The 25813-nt window shown below is 40.7% G+C and overlaps 1 protein-coding gene across 4 annotated transcripts in view; it reads right to left on the bottom strand.

Moving 5' to 3' along the window:
• Positions 1 to 351: 351 nt before the first annotated feature.
• tmem65 (transmembrane protein 65) overlaps positions 352 to 25813 on the bottom strand; it is a 74323-nt gene continuing 48861 nt past the window's right edge. For 2 of the 4 annotated variants that reach the window (XM_041190359.1, XM_041190360.1), the window contains one exon: positions 12365 to 15614. In XM_041190359.1, the coding sequence (XP_041046293.1) occupies positions 15513 to 15614 (102 nt within the window). In that variant the 3' untranslated portion in view covers positions 12365 to 15512. Of the gene's footprint in view, positions 412 to 5169; positions 5249 to 5550; positions 5661 to 12364; positions 15615 to 25813 lie in introns of those variants that run through there. The other 2 variants (XR_005943348.1, XR_005943349.1) reach the window with 2 other exon arrangements.

Below are 25813 nucleotides of genomic sequence, written 5' to 3'. Positions count from 1 at the left end.
TTATCCACACATATTCTAATTCTGTGAAAAGCCTTGGAGTACATTTTCATGAATCAATTTAAAAAGCTGATCAGGAGGAACAAGAATTTATTTATTTTTTTATTCATTCACAGGATGTGGGCTTTGCTGGCCAGGTCAGCATTTGTTGCCCATCCCTAGTTGCCCTTGAGAAGGTGGTGGTGAGCTGCTTTCTTGAACTGCTGCAGTCCATGTGGTGTAGGTACATGTGCAGTGCTGTTGGGAAGGGAGTTCCAGGATTTTGACCCAGCGACAGTGAAGGAACGGTGATATATTTCCAAGTCAGGATGGTGAGTCACTTGGTGAGGAAGCTCCAGGTGGTGGTGTTCTCATCTATCTGCTGCCCTTGTCCTTCTAGGTGGTAGTGGTCATGGAAGGTGCTGTCTAAGGAGCCTTGGCGAATTAAAAGAATAATAAAAGCTCATTAAAATTGGCTTATGGCTGTCATCAGTTCCGCTAATCTCTCTCTCTTACATAGACACACACTCTCTCTCTCTCTCTCACACACACACACAATGGCAATTTTGCTTTAACATAAGAGATGCAGGAGACATTGCTAGCAAGGACCTCATAAATAGACTATCTACCGATCAGCTAGAACAGTGCATATTACAGTGTACAGAAACTGCAAGGTACCAAATTGAACTGTTTGAATCACAATGGGCAAAACAGAGTTTGAAATAACCTGAGCAGTGTGTAATCCTTTCAGTTAGGAAGCAGTTGTTTGTTTTGCATTCGAGTGCTTTTTTTTAGTCAGTCAATAAATTACATAACCTCACATCTAACAAAGATGAGCATTGAATTCAAAATGTATAGGATGTGTCACATTCAATTGTGGGTCAGTGACTCTTTTCTATGGTGCAATGAGCTTTGTTTGCAAGCTATATCTACAATATTTTGTGCAAATATCTCCACTCAGTAGAGGGAATGTCATGGAAATGATTATTATAAAAGCACGTTATGAAAGCCTATATCAGAAATTTAATGAACACATAAGGGGCAGGAATTAGTGTTCAAGGTGGGGCTCATGTCCACAGGCTGCAATACCAGTGGGAACCCTGTGGTGAACATTTTCAGGAGGCACGACATAATTTAGTAGGAAACAGGCATTTTACCTGGGCAATGTCGGGCTTCCAGTTGAAATAAGCTTAAGTCAGACAGAAATCCTACCCCTGAACAGGAACCAGCACATCTCCAGTCCCAGCAGCATCAGCAAGAGCAGTGGCCACTGCTGGTATTGCACTCGGGCCTTCACCAGGATCATCACTGGGTGCTGGATCCCTGGAGAGGTAAATGGGGCAGGATGGGGGTCCTAGGGTGGGAGGGGCACCAACAAAGAAGGATTTGGGGTCAAAAGGGAGGGTGCCTTCCCATGGGCACTCCCCACCCCCTTCTTGATGCCAGATCCCTTGATCAAGTACGGAGTGCCTGAGAGCAAGGGACCTCCCACCCATCACCCCCATGGGCCACAGTCAATCCCAGCAGAGTTTGTTGTGGGTTTGGCCCACATGGCAAGATCCCTCAGACTGCAACCAAAGGCCGCCTCCATCCCTCAGCAGTGTTTCAGACTCAGTGGAGGACCAACGTGCTGGAAAGTTCCAGTCAGCGTGTGTGCAGAGTGACTCTAATAGACCTTTTAATTGACCTATGGCTATCTAACACTTGCAGGCTTTACAGCCCCCTCCCCGCCCCCACCCACCCCCATGACCTTGCCTGATCGAAAATGGCCTGGAGGCAGGAACATGCCGGCAAACTTGCACACTGGTCAGTAGTGGATATTCGCAAGCCCAATATGAGGAAACAAAATAGACTGGCAGGAGTTGTCCACTTGGTTGTCATGAGCTATGTTGGTAATCAGAGGTAGTTACAATATTTCATTTATATTACAACATTAGCTTTGGAGTTTTCAGAGGCAGAATATAAATATAAAAAAGATGTAAGCCTCAATTATTGGGTAGATACATAGCGATATGTTTGTCACTACAATGGTGGCTTTGACGTTGCAGCTTTGGGAAATGTCTAGTCAAACTACAGCCAAACCGTGTTTGTTTGGCGATCAACATTGTTGACTCCCATCCCAATGAGTTAGTCCAAAACCCCTTTGGCTTTGAGCTAGTTGCAATATAACTGAAAGTGCTGGAAACACTCAGGAGGTCTGGCAGCATTGGAGGTAGAAACAAAGTTAACCTTCCTGGTCAATTAGCTGAAATATCAGCAGCAGTGGGATGAGGCCCTTAAATGACCTTTAGTGGGACTAAGTGGCTACTTCTTAAGTCACAAGTCAGCCTGCACCCTTCCCGCCTGGATCTTGATTGGGGGAGTTAGGAAGGCTGTAGGATCTTCACCTTACACACTTTCTGATCAAAAGGCCCCCCTCCCCCCACCTTCAAACTCACCTCCAGTGGGGTTTAAATTCTGCCCATTATCAATTATTAGTGTATACAACCTGTTGCTCACATCACAGAGCCATAACCTATATATGTATGTATTGAATCATTTTCTGCAATAGAATTGACGCATTCAAAAAAGAACTATATCAGTGTTAAAACCCATTTCACTCTGTTTTGATACATGGCTGGATCCCTCAAATCCATGATGAATCAGGGATTAGGTGATAGTGTCAAAATAGCAAGAAAATATAATGAATCTGTATGAATTCTTAACAATGATCTAAACAATGCAACAATTGTCACTCACTGGATGAAAAAAAATTTCCTCATGTCACTTTTCCTTCTTTTGCCAATTACTTTAAATCTGTGCCCTCTCATTCTTGATCCTTTCACAAGTGGGAACTGTTTCTATTCTATCCAGTCCCCTCATGATTTTGAATACCTCTATCAAATCTCCTCTCAGCCTTCTCTTCTCCAAGGAAAACAGTTCTAATTTCTCCAATCTATCTTCATAACTGAAGGTCCTCATCCCTGGAACTATTCTCGTGAATCTTTCTTGCACTCTCTCCTATGCCTTTACCTTTTTCCTAAAGTGAGGCACCCAGAACTGAAAGCAATACTCCAGCTGAGGCTGAACGAGCGCCTTATACAATGAGTGCCTTATACAACTTATACAAGTTCAACATAACCTCCTTGCTCTTGTACTCTACAGGCCAGCTTCACATCACTGGGTAAACCGGAGACAAATAACAATCTCCTGAAATCTGTCTTGTGTGTTTCATGTTAAGCTGGAGTGTGAAAAGATCTGTTATCTTTGTCTCAGTTGTCTGAGTGTAAATACCTGTAGTTGTAAAGGATTTGCACCAGTAAAGGAACTTTTTTAAAATTATTCAATCATGGGATGTGGCTAGGCCAGCATGTATTGCCCATCACTAATTGCCCTTGAGAAGGTAGTGGTGAGCTGCCTTCTTGAACTGCTTCAGACCATGTGTTGTAGGTACACCTACAGTGCTGTTAGGAAGGGAGTTCCAGGATTTTGACCCAGCGACAGCGCAAGTGTAGTTCCAAGTCAGGATGATGTGTAATTTGAAGAGGAAATTGCAGGTGGTAGTGTTCCCATACTTGTGCTTACTTTGTCCTTCTAGGTGGTAGAGGTCATGGGTTTGGAAGGTGCTGTCAAAGGAGCCTTGGTAAATTTCTGCAGTGTATCGTGTAGATGGTACACACTGCTGCCACTGTGCCTTGGTAGCAGAGGGAGTGAATGTTGAAGGTGGTGGATGGGGTGCCAATCAAGTGGGCTGCTTGTCCTGGGTGGTGTCAAGCTTCCTGAGTGTTGTTGGAGTTGCATTCATCCAGGGAAATGGAGAGTATTCCATTATACACCTGAATTGAGCCTTGTAGATGGTGGACAGGCTTTAAGGAGTCAGGAGGTGAATTACTCTCTGCAGGCTTCCCAGCCTCTGACCTGCTCTTGCAGCCACAATATTTATATGGCTAGGCCAGTTTAGTTTTTGGTCAATAGTAACCCCCAGGGTGTTGATAAGTGAGGGATTCAGTGATGGTAATGCCATTGAATGTCAAGGTGTAATGGTTAGATTCTCTCTTGGTGGAGATGGTTGTTGCCTGGCACTTGTGTGGTGCAAATGTTATTTATCAGCCCAAGCCTGAATATTGTCCAGGTCTTGCTGCATTTGAGCAAGGACTGCTACAGTATCTGAGGAGTCGTGAATGGTGCTGAACATTGTGCAATCATCAGCGAACATCCCCACTTTCGATCTTATGATGGAGGGAGGGTCATTGATGAAGCAGTTGAAGGTGGCTGGGCCTAAGACACTACCGTGAAGAACTCCAGCAGTGATGTCCTGGGACTGAGATGATTGATCTCCAACAACCACACCCATCTTCCTTTATGTTAGGTACGACTCCAACCAGTTGAGAATTTTCCCCCTGATTCCCATTGGCTTCAGTTTTGCTAGGGCTCCTTGATGCTACTCTCGGTCAAATGCTGCCTTGATGTCAAGGGCAGGATAGTCACTCACACCTCACCCCTTGAGTTCAGCTCTTTATCCATGTTTGGACCAAGGCTGTATGAGGTCACGAGCTGAGTGGCCCTGGCAGAACTCAAACAGAGCATCAGTGAACAGGCTATTGTTAACAACTAATAGTTGTTTCTGTTTTCACAGCCAGCCAAGCATATCTTTAAACTGGATAATGAGTCCCATGAAAACCCTTTATTTCAATATATGGAGAAATCAAAAAAGAAATACTGTCACTACACTCAATGTTCTTTTGTTGTCAGTCTCCCTGATGCTGTTCATCCAGTACCTAGCAGCATTCCTAATAAAATCATTAACGGATAAATAATGATTCAGAATCCTTAAGACATTGCATTTGAAGCATAAATGTACTCCTCATCCTCCCTTCAATATATTGTGTTGGTGGATAATGTGCAAAAACATAGGGAGGTCATGACAGCAAGGTATGGTACTAGACAGTAAAATCGGGATTAGCTATCAATAGTAATAAAAGTCAGAATAATGTCCGTTCCTACAAATGATCAAGTGTGATGATGACACAGTTATATCGGAGAGATAAAGGGAGAATATTGTGAAAGGTCGCCGTCCTGAAATATTAACTCAGTTTCTCTTTCCACAGATGCTGCCGGACCTGCTGAGCATTTCCAGCACTTTTTGTTTTCATTTCAGATTTCCAGCTTCTGTAGAGTTTTGCATCTTTTGTAGAGAGAGGATATGATGGACAGCTATCCTCGAACCTTCTGTTAAAAGCTTCCTGGCAGTTGATTTACAGCAACATTTACTGAGGCATGTGAGTGGGACTCCCTGTTCAGGCAGAGGGGTGAGCAAAAAATATAGAGTTTCAATTTCTACATGGAGGTAGCAGAGCTGCACAATTGTACTTTAATGTTCCCCAAGTGCCCACATTCAAAGATCTTCCCTCTTCACCTGTGAACACATACTTCCCCCGCAAGCCTAGCTGCTTCATTGCTCCTAACCATTGTAGCTAGCCATCCTGCCCCACGCCACAAGCTGTGAAATATTCTGCAACTAGTGTCTATATTTTATGGGTGGTGGAGAACTTGTACCAGCCCCAGTTTTGGCTGGACAATTTCAACTGGACTTACCATTAAATCTTGAGCAGGAATAATGCTTATTCCAAGTGACAAAGGCTTCAACCTCGTTCAACAGCAGGATGACAGGGGCCTCAAACTGTGCCTGCACAGAAGGCAGATCTCTGGAAAATTCCAAAATGAAAAACGTTAATAAGCCGTTAGTACCCTGTTCCAATTAGAAGCACACTGGGACATTAATTGTTACCCAATTGATTAATGCACGGCTGTATAGAATATCACAATACATGTCAAGAAAATGATGACCAGATGGTTTGTCCATATCAGTGTGGATGTATTAAACTAAGCAATATTTTATTTGCAAATGTTTTTTGCAAAATTTCATTTTCTTTTACTCTGTGTGATCTATTTTCCTTGCCTTAAATAAATCAGTTCATGCTAATTAAACACTCTTTGGAGCATGGGGCTTGATTTAATAAAAACTTGTCAGGGTCTATAATCTGTACTGATAACAGGGTCCCTAATATGTGCAGCTCATAATGAAAATGAGTCTCACTGTGAAGACATTATCACGCATAAAGCTGGGGTGCTTGATTGGATGAGACAGTCAACTGCAGATAAAAGAGTCACCATATTTCAGCTTGTTCTGGCGAAATGATTTGTTCACTCTGACAGTCACAGCTCTGCAGAAATAAGAGTGAGGCATTGCAAACCAGGTGAAGCTGAACAAGAAGAGTTTGGGCTACAGCCTGATTTCATTAATATAGTAAAAATCAAAACATTTTAAGGTATACCTATATCTTTAAAAAACACATTAGTCAGCATAATCATTACCTTTTTCAAAGAGCCTCCTCGCTCTTCAACAGCAGAGTCACCCACCCAAACAATCATGATTCTAAGGGATTGCACAGTAACAGCAACAGAACAGATTAACCAGGAATTTTTTTTAAATGGGATTAGTGATCCTAGGAAGAACAACAATTATTTGGTTTCTATGCTTCCATCAGATATTAAAATTAGTTTGAACACCTCATTGTCAGGTGGTAACTTTGTTCTTTGAAACTCATTATCAATCTTTGTAACAATTTGAGTGCATTTGCATTCTTGCTGTTAATGTTACACTGAAGCAATGTCATTGCTATGGTAACTTTTCAAACTTTTCCAAATTTACTCAATTGATACCAAGGTGCCGTCAGGTATGCTGCCAGCAACTGTGTGCTGCATTGGTTCATCCGCAAACAGAACTTCTCAATTTGCTGAACGTAGTTCTTGAGTTCTGAACAAGATTCAAGGAAACTGGAATGTTAACTGGTACAGCGGAGGCTGGCTGCTTGGCTGGAGGCAGGAGGGGAGATTTTCCTGGGTCTACACTCAGACACACGAGGTTGCCCGGTTGCAACAACAATCAGGAACTGAGGTAGATGCCCTTTACAGTCATGTGCTCCAGTGCTCCAACCAAGATTACTCGTCCAATATTCCCGGCAGCCACATGATCCAACGCCGAGAAGCAGCCTCGGGATGATCTCCTTTGTGACCATCATCCAGTTTGACTCTTGGGAAAATTGTGAATTGGCGAAGGACGTGCCTAGATCCTTGGCCCCTCAAAATTTTGTTAAAAAACATAGGCCAGAATCTTCCGTTCGACGTGTGGGGGCAGGCCCTGTACGCTGACGGGTAAAATGACACGCGGTGACAATGGGTGTGCGTCCCAACATCATTCCAATCATCATTTCAGCGGGCGCACACCAGGCTCGGCTGCGTACCCACCAATCTGTCAAAGGCCTGGTAGGGCCATTAATTACCAAATTAAAGTGATTGTCAGGGCTGCCCGTCCAAGCTTGAAGTTTCATGAAGGGTTTATAAATTAAATAAAAATTTTCATTAAAATTCATAAGCATGTCTCAGCTCATGTGACACTGTCAAATGAGGGGACACGTCTGAATTATTTTATTTTTTTAATTTTGAACTGAAATTAATCTCCGTGAGGCACGGAGCTACCTCAGGGAGATTTCTGTGCTCTTTCACATGCATGCACGAAAGAGCGCAAGCCCCAACTCTTCCCTCTTCTCTCCTCCCCCTCCCCCCCACCGCCCGCACAGGGAGCACTAAGCACGTCCAGGTGCGCATCATGCTGGGCAAGCCTTAATTGGCCCGCCCATGTAAAATAGCGCGTGCAGCCAATCGCAGGTGGCGATTGGCTCTGCCCTGCCCACACCCATTCCTAACCTGGGGAGACGGGGAAAATTCTCCCCATAGAATTAATTGTCCACATCTTATTTCTGATCTCTGTTGCATTGCTCCTTTTATTTTCTTATTTTGTTCTTTCTCTCTGTTGCCACACTTTTTCTTTCCTTGTATTTACTATTTGCTTTCTTGGCTGCTCTTCTCTTTCCAGTTTTCTTTGATTTTCGACTCCCAGTGGCCCACTCCCCTAAACCTCAGGATAACAAACAGTACATTTGCTGCAGGGATTCATAAACACAGGCCATCATTTCTATCCACTTTAATCTTGCAACATAAAGAGAAATATGTTTTCTTTATTACCAAGTTAGAGATTTCAAAAATCATATGTAGTCACAAATGGTCAAAAAAAATGTCTTAACTATTTTTCTTTACAATTCTTTATCTGCCTATATATTGGAGCAGTTTCATATTCCCTGGGGGGTATTTTGGAAGCAGGGCAATGCACACTTGTACAGTAGTTTTATATGGTTTGGGATCAGGGCAGGTTTTGGTAGGGGGGGGGCGCTTGTAGATATGTAAAAGTGCACTTAAGTCACCCTATCTTTTTTAGGAATATTGATGGGTTAACTTATTTTTTTGTGCAGTTGGGAGGAGTTGTTGGTAATCTCCCATTTCCACTCTGGTTCAAGACCCATTCCAGAGACTCGTACATAAAAATCAAGGCAGCACTGTCAGAGGTGATGTCTTTCCAATGAAACGTTAAATTGTGGCCTCTGTATGCCCTCTTAGGTGGAAGTAAAAAGTGAAAAGGAAAAATAAAAACCCATGTCAAAGGAACAGTAAAAGATCCCATGGCACTATTTTGAAGACGACCAAGGAAGTTATCCCCTGTGTCCTGGCCAATATTTATCCCTCAATACTTTAGCGGTCCATTGGTTGTACAGTGCTTTGGGATGTCCAGTGGTCGTGAATAGCATTATGTAAATGTGAGTTGTTCTTTTCTCAATCAACATCACAAAGATTATCTGCTCATTATCACATTGCTGTTTGCAGAAACTTGCTGCGGGCAAATTGTCTGCTATGTTTCCTACATTACAACCATGCCTACACTTCAAAAGTACTGAATGGCTATAAAGTGCTTTGAGACGTCTGATGAATATGAGGAGTGCTAATGTTTTATTCCATTCTTTATACTTTCATGGCTAAGCCAGCGTTGTTACCTATCCCTAATTGCTATTGAATTGAGAGGCTTGCGAGGCAGTGAAGGGCCAATCACATTGCTGCAGTCACATATAGGCTAGATCAGATAAGGATGGCAGACTTCCTTCCCTAAAGGATTTTAGCAAACCAGATGGGTTTTTACGCCAATCAGTGATTTGTATCACGGTCACCATTACTGATACTAGCTTTAAGTTCCAGGTTTATTAACTGAATTTAAATTCCACCAACCGTCATGGTGGGATTTGTACCCATGTCTCCATTGTATTAGCCTGGGCCTCTGGGTTACTAGTCCAGTGCTATACCACCATCTCCCCTCAAATTGCAAATTTTTTTTTCTATCTGTTATAAACTTCCTCATTTGCCATCAACAATGCACTCTGCATTTGGAGAGAGGTTTGTGTTTGGGCCCCCAAAGGCCAACTCCAGAGTGTTTGGCACTTTCCCTACTCTGGGTGGAAACTGTGCATCATTCGCTGTTATGGCAGAGCTGATGGTAAATGGTAACTTGAAACAACTGCCACAACTTGTTTTGCAATTTGCATAAATTTTGAGATGCGTGCTTTGAATTCAGGTAATAAGACCACCAGGTCTTACAGGTTTTTACAAAACTAGATTAAACATTTATTAATAAGAGCAATGATTTTAAGCACATACATATGTCTACAAATTACTAATATAATTTCTAAACCCCCTACTTAAGCTGACTCCCAGTTACACTTTCATTAATGCAACAGTAAGACACAGACTTTAAAAGACCCAAAGAAACATGGGGCAGAATTTAACCCATGTTGGGCAGGCTCAGCGTGGCGGGCAGGGAGCCGACTGCCACTTGCAATCGGGGCCGTAAGGCGATTTCACGCTGGCGGGCCAATTAAGACGCACCCAGCATGAAACATGAGCGGCAGCGCTCAGCGCTGCCTGTGTGGATGGGGTGGGAAAGAGTGCAAGCGGGGCGAGCACAAACTTCACACATGCCCGCTTCATAATAATCTCCTGAGGCAAAGAGCTGCCTCAGTGAGCTGAAAACGTATTAAAAAAAAAGAAAATAAAAATGTAATGAACCATGTCCCCTCATGGACTCTGTCACATGAGCAGGGACATGTTACTAATTAAGTTTTAAAATTTTATTTTATTTTTATTTGCTTTGGGAAACCTCATCCTGCCCATGGATGAGGTTTCCTAATAAGTGCAAAGGCTGCTTGGCCTTTTCGCCTTCCCACCATCCGTAAGGTTGGACAGGCAGCGAAAAATTCAAATTAATTGATAATCAAAAGGCCTGTTATGGTCGTTAAATTGTCTGCGGGCACACTCGCCTGCTGTCATCACACATCATCTTACACTTGATTGGGTCTGGCGTGCGTGCGTGTCCCCCAAGCTAAAAATTTTGCCTTTCAGTTCTTCATAAACAGCAGCTTGAGTCAAAGATGCTGAAGGTGTTTCACACTTGTTAGATCCTAAAATGCCTGATCTAACACACAGCCTTTGCTCCTTTATACATATTTTCCCCATTGAATGCAAATGCCCATTGTTTCACTATGTCTTTGGACTTTACCTTTCTAATAATAAAAATCTCTTAGTACTAATTTTATCAGTAATCTTTGGGAAAAATAAACACGCTGTTTCTGAACTTCACCCAGCTAGGTGTAACATTTCACCCCTTCCTTTGAAAACAATCTAGTCTGATTTATTTAAAAATGTAAATGTACCCTTGACACCTATGTTTATCTAGTTAACATTTCAAACTTAGCTCATCTTCTACCACATCAAAGCCTTCAGACCAGCTGACTTTAATCCAATTGAGTCACACACACAGATACCACTATTTTACAATAAATTGCAAAACATTGTGAATTATATCTTCCTGACATCACACTGACTGCATGTATCTCATGTGCTCTTCCCACATTTGTGATGAGAGGAATACCTTTGTCTTTTTAATTGTTAATCAGTGTATTTTTATCCTGTGACAGCAGGATGGGTCTCTAGAATAGCAAGTGCAAAAGCTTTAAATTGTTTGAGCAATTTACATCTTTAGGAATCCCTATCTTTGCTTGAAAGATTAAATTGATTAATGCGCGAATTTAAGTTGAAACTTTGTTCCTTTGAACAAACTACTCTGTTCAATGGGTGAATTGTTAATTCAATATGGCTGAGTTTGTCCAAGAAGTTCTCCAACAAGAAGGTAAATATCTTGGCTTTTAATACTCTTGGAGTTAACAGCAGGGATTTGTAACAAATGCTATTCTTTTTTATGTGATTGCCTGAACCAAACAAGAATTCTGAGTGTAACTAGTGCAGCCAGAGGATGAACAAAATCCCAAAATGAAAGGATAAAAAAAAGAGCCGGATTTACACATGCTCAAGCCTAAACTAGCCTTAGTAGCCTAAGCTAGGGCAATTGACACCATAAATAATGTTGGCATTGAATGTTGATATAGATGGAGTATTTAGTCATTACTAACTGTGCTCCATATTATTATTTGATGCGGTACAGAGCAGGTTGATCAAGGTAACACAATAGATATTGTAGATGGACTTTCAGAAGGCCTTCAACAAAGTGCCACACAGAAGACTTAAGAAGATAGAAGCCCATAAATTAAGGGAAAGTGGCCGTATAGATTCAGAATTGAATCAGTAACAGGAAGCAGAGAGTGATGGCGGATAGATGTTTTTCTCATTTGGGAGGTGGTTTGCAGTGGTATCCCCAAGAGTCAGTTTTTGGTCCATTGCTCTTTTCAGTTTTTATAAATGACCAAGAATCAGGTGCAGGAAACAGCCTAATAAATTTTACAGATTATATGAAACTTGGCAAAGTAATAGATAGTGATGAGGATAGTTGTAGACTTCAGAATGACAGACAGGATGGTGAAATGGGCAGTAGCATGCTAGATGAAGCTCTGAGGGGAAATGCAAGGTGATGCACTTTAGTTGGACTAATATGAAAAGACATTATACTATAAATGCCATGATTTTGAAAGTGTAGATGAGGAGAGAGCCCTCGTTCTCCATATATACAAAACTCTAAAGATGGCATGACAAGTTGATAACATGGCTTAAAAAGCATATTGGTTACTTGGGTTTATAGATAGAGGCGTAGAATAAAAATTAAAGAGGTCATGTTAGAATTTTATAAATCACTGGAGCATTGCGGACAATTCGGGGCAGTTCAGGAAAGGTGTAAAGGCCACAGATGAGACTTATCAGGATGAGAGACTTCAGTTATGAGGAAAAGTTGGTGCTGTTCTCCTTGAAACAGGGAAGATTAAGTGAAAATGATGAGAGGTTTTGATAGAGCTCAGAGAAAAAGTATTTTTTTTGGAATGTGAGTCAATCGCCAGAAATCAGATATTTAAAGCGCCAAATTTTTGCGAGTCATGGAGAACCTATATTATTTATAATATGTACATTATAGTGTTGCAGATCTTACATAAAGTTCCAGTAAATAAAAGTCGAAAATGTCAAATAATCCTAAATGAAACAGTTTCCTCCCACATTTATTTAAACATCACAAAATATTAATATTGGTTCCAGCTTTAACAAATATTACATTGAAAACTACATGCATTGTACTATCCTATTATTCACAACACAAGAACACTTGCATAAACAAACACAAAGTTAATTTGATTAAAAACATGGATTAGTTGATCATTGTAATATTGAAGGTAGCAATTGAAAACCTTAGCCTGGACGTTCTCGGGTAAACCTTTACTAATAGCCCTGACCAGCATTCAACAAGTTACCCGGGTCTACTCAAAATGTGATTTTTATTTTCCCCTGAGGATTTGACTCTTATTTTTGATTTTCCCTCCCAGGTTATATGCCAACTTGTTAACAGAAAGTGTGTAATTCAATGCTCTTCTGAGCCAAAGAATCGTTTCACCAAGTTCATTTGAAAATTCAACCAAGTTAGTTAGATAATCTTGGCTTTCAATCTAGTTTCAACCTGGGAGATTAGTGCTGCATATCATGTGCAACAAGGCTGCTCATGTGTGAATTATAAAAAAAAACAGCCTTTTCTCTACGATTCCCTTCTGCTGATGTCAAGACATAAAAGCTCCCATTAGCAAAAAAATACTCAGACTGTATAAGCTTGATTCTAAACAGGTTAATCAAAGTGATTACTGAGAATGTATTGGTCTTCTATATTTAATATTTCTAACTACACTTCTTTAGTTAATGGAAAGCTAAAAATCCCATCCATGGTTCAAACTATCACACCAAATCTCAGAAGAGCATTAGATTTAATTCACTTGCACCAATAATAAAACATTACACAGCTAACTTTAGTTTAAAGACTTAATTCTTATTATTGGTCCCTTTGCATTATTTTGAGATCTGAAGAGATTAACTAATTTCTTATTGATATACATCAAGTTAGAGTCTTGTGCTTTTAAAAGTGCAAATGTGAAAAAAATGGCGATTAACATGTGATTTGAAGAATCGTTAGGCAATCAATATTTTAGGATTCTCTTTTTTTTAAATCTACATTTTAGGTGTTTATATATAGCAAATCTGGCTCAAGAGTAACCACAACTATGGACACGTTTTCCACTCTATTGGGGCTATGCACAAGGCTTCAATATTAAAACTATCTACATTACCTAGTAAATACATTCATTCTTCTAAACTACCTCTCAGTTACATGCATTAGTTTATTATCTGAAGGCTTTTCAACTTTTGTCAGGTAAAAATGAGTCTCGAAACACAAAAAGGCCAGCTGTTGAATTCCAAAAATCCAACACTTGTGAAGCTGCAAGTCCTGGTCCTTCATTCTAACTGCTGAACTTTCAATTATGCAGATCATATCTTGTAGTCTAGGGATTAAAATTAACAATTATGTTTCCTATTTCTTACAGATTTTGTACTCGATAGGCAGGCCGCTATTCTGAGTATGAAAATAAACAGCACTGTTGGCCAATGGCAGCAACATTCTACTAAATTAATCTATTAAGTAATGTTAAATGATTTATTTAATCTGCTGTACATAATCATAAAATTAGTGTCATCTAACATTTGGAAGTGATCATTTCAGAACCATTAAGCACCAGATTGGTCATTATCTGGCATTTTTGTGTAATTGGGACTTGAAACCACTACTCACAGCCTTTATCATCCATTCTTCTGGTCCTGTATTGAGTGTGAAAATGTTCTTTAGCAAATGGGATTTAGTGACCATATAGAATATCTTATTGGCAAATATCTGTAAAAGGTACAACTCGTACCATATTTGCATTCTGGTTTATAGCAAATTTGTAACAAACAGCTCAACCTGTTTGTAATCATTTGGATCCACTTTTTGTTAGGTATATTATTTTGCTTTATGAAAAGTCACCTGAAATGTTAACTGTTTCTCTCTCCACTGATGCTGTCTGAACTACTGCATGCTTTCCAGCATTATCTGTTCTTATTTCAGATTTTTCAGCACCTGCAATATTTTTGTTTTGGTTATTATTTCGGGTATCATGTCAAATCATTGCAAGCATTCTATTCGAGTCTACGTTATCAACTGCCCTGAGCCAGGTCACTGCAATGTAAGAATTAAGTCATCTTTACTCACTGAACTGTCATGGGCTTCAGGAAAACAATTTGGATCAGCTCACAATTACAGAAACATCACATCTTTCCCAAAGATGTCCACTTTTATTTCTTGGTGCTGTGCTAGCCTTGATAAAATCTCAAGACCAGCCAAGCTACTATTGAAAATAAGGACACGGGAACCTCAACTTGCAATCACTAAAACTCGGTCATTATAAGATGGAACATATAAACAAAGATAAAAGATATTTGTTGTAACAAAATATTTTACGTTTCCATTCACTTTATCTCTGAATAAATACAATGCAATTTAGATCCTACAATTACATCCAAAGAGAGACTGGAGTGTTTATTCTAAGTACCATTAGTAAGTCTTTTAACTTAACAGGACAATGCTCATAAGCTGCAATTGTTACTATTTGTTACCATTTATGAGTGATTTGTGTTTCAAATATAAAGATCAAGTGCACAAAAAATTGAATGGTACTAACCATTGTGTGAACACAATTACAGCTTTAGTCACACTTAAAAGAAAATGTACACTGGGTTAGTGCCAAATCATAAGACTGCATAAACTGAATTCGAGGCAGCTTTTCAACACAAAATGTTAAATAATCCTTCAGTTAATTCAGTTATTACATTTTCCATAATTTAGTATCACAACTTGTATGATTGGTTCTACAATTACATACTTAGATAAAAATGTTAGCTTTCACAACTTGACAAAATTAATTTATTTTCAAACACAATATAATGGATCAAGGAAAACAAGGCAGTCTGACATGCAGTGAAACTGATCTTAAAGACCACTTAATCGTACTTTTAGTGTGTGTGCACGTGGCTGTATCTTTTCCCCAAATTTGGATTAAGGGGTCAATAGACAAGTTTCACCATACTGAGTTCATGAAAAATATATTTGTAAGTATTGATTTCTTAGTGTCAATAGTCCACCACATCCCAGATGACACTGCACTTGCGTCCATCAAAAGGCTGCAGTTATTTTTCCAGGAACCTTCACAATGCAAATATCAGATTCAACACCGGTTAAATAGTTTGTCAACTGGCACACAACTTTAGTTCTTGCTTTCCTCTAGCTTTTCTTCTTCTTCAGTTTTGAAGAAAATTAGTGGAAACATTCCTAGGATGCAACCAATGGTCACACCTATAACCTTGCCCTAATAAAAACCAAAAATAAAAATTAGGATTTTTTTTAAAAAAAAGTTAGATTATCCACTTAGGAATGAAGCAATTTCAAAAGGCAGATCTTCACACAGAAAGGTTTAAATGAAGGCCATGGTTCTTTTAAAGCAACTGTAGGACATTTTTAAATTAACCACAAGTCACTGTAGTCAGCTTTTCCATAGCCACTGATTCCAACACCTCAGCACTCAGTTTCCATAACCAGTTATACCTCAGTGCCCAGTCTCATCCCAATTAAAATGCTCACCATGCTGCCCCTGCCCCAATTACACCTCTCAGTACTCACCTGTTAAACCCACTTAAAAATGTCCATATCCAGCCCCTGCCCCCTGTTTAACATAATAGTACCCACTCCCCACACTTCAGGTACTCCCACAGGACCCAAATGCTGACCCCAGTTACATATCACATGGCCCAGACCCTCTCTTCAATCATAACTTATGCTACTGTTAACACCAATTAGACCTCTCATACCTAGTCCTGACCCCAATTACAACTCAGTTTGCAGCAAAAGTGCAACTAAATCTCAGCCATCAGCCACTGACTCTAATTAAATCTCTCAATACTGAGCTCTGAAACACAAATTAGACTTGAGAGTAGCCATTAGGCATTGATGCCAGTTAGACCATCCAGGATCCAGGTAGTTTCTCCAGTCATGGGAACAGGAGGCCATTCAGCCCTTTGAGATTCTTCTGCCATTCTATTAGATCATGGCTGTTCTGCATCTCAAATCCATGTAGGCGCCTTTGACCATATCAAAAACAATTTGCATTTCTATAGCATGTTCAGTGTAGTTAAAAAGTTGCGAACAGTCTGGTTCAGCCTCAGACAGATGTTACTAGCTGGTGAAGGAGAAGTAGAACGGCTACCCTCTTTTCCCAGTCCTTGTGTGACTGCAACAGGTTTTTTTTTTTAAAAAGGATATGTTTCCCAATTCAGTGAGTGTTTGACTGTTTAAGTGCTATGACTATAGAAGACACACAGAGATAAGTTTCCTTGATCTTTTTTTAAAAAGGAGGATTGTATCTATTAACCCCAAGTAAAATAATAAAAACGGTCCAACTTTCACACACACACACACCCACCCACCACGTACACCAATGAGTTACTGAGTGGGAGGATAGATTAAAATGGCTTTTAGAGGCTGATGAAAGTTTAAGATATACGGTTCTGGTTACTGATGAATTGGATGGTTCCAGGCTGGCTCAGGGGCCCCTCAGGATTTGGCATCGAGGTGATCTAAAGATGTTGGCGGTCAATGTATCCTTTTTTCCCCTGAAGACTGCAGCTGCTGGATTGATGTTTTAAAAATCTCTGCCTGCACCAAGTGGGTAGTTAAACAGCAGACAGGGTTTCAGCTTGCAAGATGGCTGGGGAGAGAGGTATCCGCTCGGGACCTTCTATCCCTTGACTCGTCTATGCTGTTGGTTTCCAGACTAACCTGTTTCTCTCCAGTTCTTAGGGTAATAAGATTTGTTATCTGAACTCAGTTTCGATCATGTGACCGCATGATCAATACCTCTATTGCCCACATACATGATTTGGAAGTAGAAGCCATTGTTACATAATATGGAATGTGCACCTGCATATGAACATACAAAATAGAAGCAAGGGTAGGCCATTGAGTCATTCGATCCCACTCCAACATTTAGTAAGATCATGGTTGATCTGCTTGTGTTTTGAGTTCTACGTTGCCATCCATCCCAATAACCTTTGATTCCCTTGCCAAATAAGAATCTAATTCTGCCATACAAATATTCAGCGACTCCACTTCCAAAGTTGCATAACCCTCAGGAGAAAATAAATTCTCATGCTCGTCCTATAAGGGTGACCTCTGATTTTCAAACAGTGCCCCCTAGTTCTGGAATCATCCACAAGAGGAAACATCCGTTATGTATCCGCCTTCTCAAGGCCATTCAGGATCTTATATATTTCAATCAAGTCACCCCTCACTCTTCTAAACTCCAGTAGAAACAGGCCCAGTCTGTCCAACCTATCTTTATAAGGCAAACCACTCATTCCAGGTATGTCTTCTGAGCTGCCTCCAATGCATTTACATTCTTCCTTAAATAAGGAAACTAAAACTGCACACAGTATACGAGATGTGGTCTCACCAACGCCCTGTCTAACTAAAACATAACATCCTTACTTTTATCAGCAGCTGTGGAGCGAGAAACAAAGTTAACGCTTCGAGTCCATATGACCCTTCTTCAGAGCTGAGGAGAAGTGGAAATGTGATGAAATTTATACTGTGTAAGGGGGGGTGGGCAGGTGGAGCTGGGCAGAAGGCCAGTGATAGGTGGGGACAAAGGAGGGATTGACAAAGATTTCATGAACTAAAGAACAAAGGGGGTGTTCATGGCAGTGGTAAGTGCTAAAAAAGGTGCTAATAGTGGCATAAAGGTAAGAAAGCAGAATGCAATTATAGCAGAACAAGGGTAGCATTGTGTGAAAGAACAACATGGAACAAGTGGCAGATGACCCTGTAGGAAATGGGGTGGGGTGTGGGGCCAGTGGTGGGGAGAAAAAGGACAAAAAATGGGATATAAAATGGGATAAAACCATGGATAAATGAATAAAAATAAAATTAAGTGGATAAAAAATAAAAATGAAGGTAAAAGGGGATATAAAAAAGGGCGTGAGGGTGGAGGAGGGGGTTCATGGTCTGAAGTTGTTGAACTCAATGTTAAGTCCAGAAGGCTGTAAGTCACCTGTCACTTGTTCCATGTTCCAAACAGTATAAAGTTAATCACATTTCCACTTTTCTTCAGCTCTGAAGAAGGGTCATACAGACTCAAAACGTTAACTTTGTTTCTCTCTCCACAGATGCTGTCAGACCTACTGAGCTTTTCCAGCATTTTCTGTTTTTGTTTCAGATTTCCAGCATCCGCAGTATTTTGCTTTTATCCTTACTTTTATGTTCCATTCCTCTCGTAATAAAAGGTTACATTCCATTAGCCTTCTAAATTACTTGCTGTACCTGCGTACTAACCTTTTGTGACTCATGCACGAGAACACCTAGATCTCTCTGTGCCTCGGAATTCTGCAGTCTTTCTCCAAAGTGAACAGCTTCACATTTCCCACATTATACTCCATCACCAGATTTTTGCCCATTTGCTCAACTTACCTGTGTTGGTCTTCAAGCTCCTTATATCTTCTTCAAAACATACTTTCCTATCTTTGTGTCATCTGCAAATTTTGCTATTATGCCTTCCCTCACCTCAGCTAAGTCATTGATGTAAATTATAAAAAGTTGAGGCCCCAGCACAGAGCCCTGCAGGATTCCACTAGTCACGTCCTGCCAATCAGGTAAAGACCCATTTATGCAGGATTGGCCAGCCAGCCAGCTAATCCTCTTTCTAGGCTAATATGTTACCCCCTCCACTATGAGCTTTTATTTTCTGAAGTAACCTTTGATGTGGCACCTTATCAAATGCCTTCTGGAAATCCAAGTATAGAATGTCTGTAGACTCCCTTCTAACCACAGCACATGTTACTCCTTCAAAGAACTCCAATAAATTAGTTAAACATGATTTCCCTTTCCAAAGCCATGCTGACTCTTCCTAATTTCTAAGTGCCCAGCTACCACATCCTTAATGATCGATTCTAACACCTTGCCCACGATAGACGTGGAGCTAACTGACCTGTTTTCTGCCTCCCTCCTTTCTTGAATAGAGTGGTTATATTTATTTCTTTCCAGTCTGATGGAACCATTCCAAAATCTAGGTGTTAATTTTCCAAGATTCACACCAACGCATCTACTACCTCATTAGCCACCTCTTTTAAGACCCTAAGACTTCGAGACTTGTCAGGTTGCAGCTCAGTGCCACTTCCCTTGTAATTTCACCAAGTTCCTCTCTCCCTTCCACCTCCTGATTTACAGCTAGTACCGGAATGTTTTTTGTATCCTCTGTAGTGAAGACAGGAGCAAAATATTTGTTCATTTCATCTGCCATCTCCTTGTTATCTACCATTAGCTCCCCATTCTCACTCTCTAGAGGACCAACACTCACTTTACTTACTCTTTTCCTTTTTAAATACTGTAGAAACTCATGTTAGCCATGTTTACCTTTCTAGCTAGCTTCTTTTCATACTTTAATTTCTCTCTCCTGATTGGCTGAGAATGACTCGAGGGTCAATCATCTGACCTGCCACTCAGCTTTGCATGGTTATATGCTTTTTCCTTAAATTTGATGCTTTAACTTCTTTAGTTAACCACGGATGGTGGGTCCTCCCTTTAGAATTTTTCTTTAGAGTAGGAATAGATTTATTCTGAGTATTCTGAAATATCTACTTAAATTTCTGCCACTGCTTTTCTATTGATCTATCCCCTAGCCTAGTATCCCACTTCACTTCAGCTAGCTCAGCTTCCATGCTCACACAGTTGTCCTTATTTAAGATTAAAATACTAGTCTTAGACCCATTTAAACCAGGTAGCTTATCCACAGTATCTTTATAGTGCAGGAGGTGGCCATTCGGCACATCAAGACTGCACAGGCTCACTGACCGAGCATACTACCTTGCCCCACTCCCCTGCCTTATCCCCATAATCTTGCACATTCTCTCTTTTCAGGTAGCAATCCAATTCCCCTTTGAAAACCTCAATTGAACCTGCCTCCACCACCCTTTCAGGAAATTTGTTCCAGACTCCAACCACCTTCTGGGCGAAAAGCTTTTCCCCACATCACATTTACTCCTTTTGCCAATTATTTTGAATCTGCGCCCTCTAATTCTTGATGCTCCCTTGAGTGGGAACGGTTTCTCACTATTTACCCTGTCCATACCCCTCAAGTCTCCTCTCAGCCTTTTTTTTTCTCAGAGGAAAACAGTCACAATCTATCCTCATAGCTACAGTTCTTCATCCTGGGAATCATTCTTGTGAATCTCCTCTATACTCTCTCCAATGCCTTCACATCCTTCGTCAAGTATGATGCCCAGAATTGGATGCAATACTCCTGATGAGGCCTATCTAGTGTCTTATACAAGTTCAACATGACCTCCTTACTCTTATACTCAATGCCTCTATTAATAAAATCTAAGATATTATATGCTTTACTAACTGCTCTCTCAACATGCCCTGCCATCTTCAATGGCTTAAGAACATATATACCAAAGTCCCTCTCTTCCTGCACCTCCTTTAGAGGCTCTCCTTTTATTTTGTACCATTTCACCATATCTTTCCTGCCAAAACAGATCAACTCATGCTTTTTTGCACTGAACTTTATCTATCACTTGTCTGCCCAATCCAACATGTCTATGTCCTTTTGAAATTCAAGACTACCCCCATCGCAGTTGACAACATGTCCAATCTTTGTATCAGCTGCAAATTTTGAAATCATACCCTGAACAACATAGTCTAGGTCATTAATTTACATCAGGAAGAACAAGGGTCCCAATGCTGACCCCTGAGGAACTCCACTACAAACCTTCCTCCAATCTGAAAAACAACAATTTATCACTACTCTCTGTTTCCTGTCACTCAGCCAATCTCTTATCCAAGTGCCTGCTTTCCCTTTTATTCCATGACCTAGAATTTTGATTGGTCAAGGCATTGCCCTGAGGAACAAGTCAGTGAATGGCTGTCACTTATCCTAGCTGTTTCAGCTGGTTTAAATTTCAAACAATGCTTGGCAGTTAACTATCAATCACCATCAATTGGTGCATTCTCCATGGCAACACCTCTACCAAAGTCCACTTGCTAACCAATCAGCACTCTCTTCTCTTACAGTATAAATTGTTTTCCCCTTATACTGATATTCTTGTGAAACATGCTGATGAGTGCAAGATGAAAAGCTTCCAACATATCACTTTTTTCAGCAATACTCAAGTTCTGTACTACCAAACGACTATTCTTAAATCTATGGTTAAAACCTCAAAAAGGGCTTACCAGAATTTACCACGTGAACCTAATTTGCTACTCATTCATCTCCATCTCACCCGGTGTAGTTGCCTGTCTCCTTGCACGCCCCTTACCGATTTTAGATTAAAAATGGGTGACATTTTACTTTAGCACTTGAGGAATTTTAAAAGTTAGGGGTACTTAGTCAGATGATAATAGGAAAAGATAACTGTGTAATGCAATTAATCATCTATAACTTCTGAATCTTGGTTTGAATGAGGCGCTGGTGAAACTGGGACAAGAGTCACTTATCATTTCACAACATTTAGCAGAACGCTCCTGAATGCAAGTTTACTTAATCTCAAATTGAATTCCCATAGAACATGTGCACCAGATAAAACAATTTCATCTAAAATAGGTAACCTCAAAAATGCTGTGAAGAATAAAAGAGAAATGGAAAGTCTTACTGGTGAGCTACAACAACTTATATTCATTCATGCAGCATCCTTAATGCAATTAAATGCCCCTAGGCACTTAACAGGAGTGTATTCAGACAAAATTGTACACTGTACAGAGATAATAGGACATGAGGTAGGATATAAGAACGGCTTAAAGGAGGAGAGAGCTGTCGCAATACAGAGAGATTTAAGGAGGGATTCCAGAGCTTAGGGCCTATAGGCAAACATACATGGCCTGATCAATTTACAATCGTTATATAATACAGAAATTTAATCCTGTTAAATATTGTCCTTCAATGTGACAAGATAAAGGCTGAATAAAGAAATCCCCTGCTAACCAGATTCTTTTCTTAATAATTTGACAGATTAGCTACTGAAATTCACGACCCCTATTATAAAAAGCATCTCAATTCAAGAACACAGATATACTGTCAGTTCACTGGAACAAACAAAAGCTAAAGGACAAAGGTAAAAACCCATTCAAAATTAGGATTAAAAATTGGATCTGTTGAAGAGTCATGAGGACTCGAAACGTCAACTCTTTTCTTCTCCGCCGATGCTGCCAGACCTGCTGAGTTTTTCCAGGTAATTCTGTTTTTGTTTTAAAAATTGGAATCTGGACATCACAAAAATTATTCAATTTCCTGTGAGGGATAACAAAATTCTTGAGCATCACTGATCCAATTTAGGTTGTCACCTAAACCCCTTGAGTAGACTGCAGTCAAGAGCTCCAGAGTTTTTAATTTTTAAAAAAACTAATTTTATAGCCATATTTACCCCAGGCCTTTCATGCCTGGTCCTAATTGCACACATCGTTGTGCTTAGAGGGGCCACAAGAGTAACTCCTCTCCTTAGTTACCAAGGCTGGCTGAAGGAGCAGGGCCTTTGCACTTTACAAAATCATAGACAGAGAGATGATTGGATTGAGGCTTATATGATAACGAAGGGATTAAATTGTGTAAACCAGTCATTTGAACTGAATAATTTAGCAAAGAGCAGGCATTACTCTTACAAGTTATGCAAAGGCAGAGCTAGGTTAGATGTCAAGAGGTGGTTCCTATTTCATACAGAACAATGGACTTCTGGAACATGTTGTTGGATTGTGTGGTGAGCACTGGTTCGTGAGAGCTGGACCCATTTAAGGCTGAGGCAGAGATTGCCTTGTGGAAGGGTAGGTACCTTGTAACGTTATTGTTAATCAGGGCCAGGGTGGTCTCCCAGACTAAGTTTGATTACCTAATAGTCTCAGCAGTCCATTTTCCAGTTATTGCAACACTGCACACCTATTCCCGCAGCCCCCACACCCAGCCTCCCAATCAGCCTCTGTTTTCATTAGGTTTCTGACCTCTCCCAGGAGATTACATGGCTCTGGATGAGCGCATTGTGTTTGTATTTTAATGCACAGGACATTCCAACAGTCTGGGGCAGGCTGATGGGCGAGTGGGCATTTTCCAGGCCATCATTTCTCACATGCATATCGACTATATCGGCAATACATGTTACCTTCAACTCCTCACAAAGTTTCCTACAAACCTACATTTAAGAAAATTCTGGACCTAAATTGACCAAAAATATGCAGACAGTATTGCACACTGGCTGGTAAGCTGGATCAGTTTACTAGGCTCTTTTGAAGTCAAAAACCCAATTGAACAAAAATTGCCAACTGTCTTACTTCACATCCCTGAATTTGTAGATCTTCAGGCACTGCTATCAAGCTAGGCATTCAAAAAGGCTCACAGAACTTTTCTTTGAAGAATTGTGGAATAAATTGGAACAAATGAGCTGTGTTGGGAAAAATGTATAAATATGCATGACGTAGATTACTAGTAAATCAGAAAAGAAACTCCACCGATAGACACCTACCTAATCTTTTCCAGATAATAAATATTTATACAGTATTTGTCTAATGAAATATTCAATATGAAAATGGAATAGCATGATGTTGGGACAGGTAATAAAATATTAAAGAATCAAAATCAATCTTCATTGTCTTTAAAATTTGAAAGAAAAGGTACTCTGAAGATTTTAAACTAAATATACTTTGAAACTACCAAGGCAGCTCTGCTTCAGCCAATCCACAGTGACCATATAGAAAGGGCTCCTCCATTTTGTCAGTAAAATCTCAATATTCTGCCAACACGTCCTTGCAGTAGGATGAAAAACATTCTAGCTGTGATCTGAACGTTAGTCAAGTGCAGCTATGCTGCGCAATGTGCTACAGTTTCAGTGTTAGAAAAGCAATCAGACCATTTTGTGGAAGCTATACTGTCAGCACAGGGGGTGCTGGAAAAGGGCAAAAAGTGCAGGAGTCCGTATGATGTAAATCAGCATTTAAGGAAAGGTACTTTTGTGATACAAATTATAATTGCTGCCCAAAAAATATTTTTGGTGTTTTAGTTGGTACATGAATCTCTCTGCAAGCAAAATTGCATTTTTCTAATTGTTCCCCTCAAGGTTGGGAATTCTACTGGGATAGTCAAGCTTAGAAAATGAGTCTTGTCAGAACATATGCTGGTGTGACACAGCCTGACTCAGCACGGCCCTGTTCTCGTCATGTCCAGTTTTACAGCAGACATAGTCCGGGTGCAGCGAGACAGCAGCAAAAAGACGGACTCTGGCCTATATCTTTTCTCCTTCGTGGTCACTATCCAACCAACCAGGAGTCACTTGCCTTTTTACATCCATGTTCCAAACAACAATCCCACCTGCTGCATCACCATAGATCAGCTGCTGAGTATGATGTGCATAACAAAGGGACGGAACTTTACCATTGTGGATCTTTCCTGTCTGGAAGGAATTCCTGAGTAGCAACACGTGAACCTCCCAATCACACAGTGAACCTACCCACCCTCTCCCCCCACCAACTCCTGCCTGGCCTCCAAAAACATCCCCCCCCCACCCGACTAGCCTCTGCCAACTGATCACCTCCCCACTAATGCCAACCTCCTGCCCTGAACCCTCCATCCCACATCTCCCCTGACCTGACTAGCCCCCACCACACAACTACACCCCCCTGACCTGAGCTGACTCCCCTCCCTGATAACATCCCCCTCCCCATCAGCCTGACTAGCCCTGACTCAAGTTGACTAGCCCCCAACCAGATAATCCCTCCCGAACCACCTACCCATTCACCAAGGGAGCATAACCTTAGAATTAGTTTATATTCAGGGGTATTCAAGAAGCACTTATTCATAGAAAGAAATAATGGAAATCTCTCTCTCTTAAAAAGCTGGTGTAGCAATTGTAATGTTTAAAACTGAGTCTGATAAGGCTACTGAACCAAGACAGGCAGATGGAGTTGAAATGCAGATCAGCCATGATCTAATGGAATGGTGGAACAAGCTCAAGGGGCTGAATGGCCTCCTCTTGTTCCTAATGATTGCTCTCTCAGTTAACTTTCACTTTCACATTCAGACAAACATGAAGTGTCTGAGTGTTCTGAGATTCTACCACCCGGTGGCCAGACACTTGAAGCCTCTCGCTCTTTGCCCCTTGGAAGTAAAGAATATAAAAATCTGATTGGAGAGTTTAAGTCTGAACATGATTGTTGAATTATATAATTGTGCTTACCTCCCCTAATTTAAAAAAGGAGTCTCTCCACACACAAGACAAATTGTTAACCATTTGGAAAATATACTTTCTTATTGAGTGGATACTAGCTCCAAAGGCGGCACCGTTAAGAAAAATCAAATTTACTCCAACGTGGTTTATCCACCTGCTGTTCATGGAAACCAGTTTAACCAAATTCCTTTGTGCAAGCTGTAACAAGGGGTGGGATTTTCTGCACCCACCCACCGCCAGGATCTTCCAGTCCCGCCGCAAGTCAATGGACTTCTGGCTCGGGCATCGCCTCGCCCGCCACGGGTCCCACCCACGA

Source organism: Carcharodon carcharias, chromosome 6 (assembly GCF_017639515.1).
Source record: "Carcharodon carcharias isolate sCarCar2 chromosome 6, sCarCar2.pri, whole genome shotgun sequence".
NCBI lineage: Eukaryota > Metazoa > Chordata > Chondrichthyes > Lamniformes > Lamnidae > Carcharodon > Carcharodon carcharias.
This window is presented reverse-complemented; position numbering and strand designations above follow the sequence as displayed.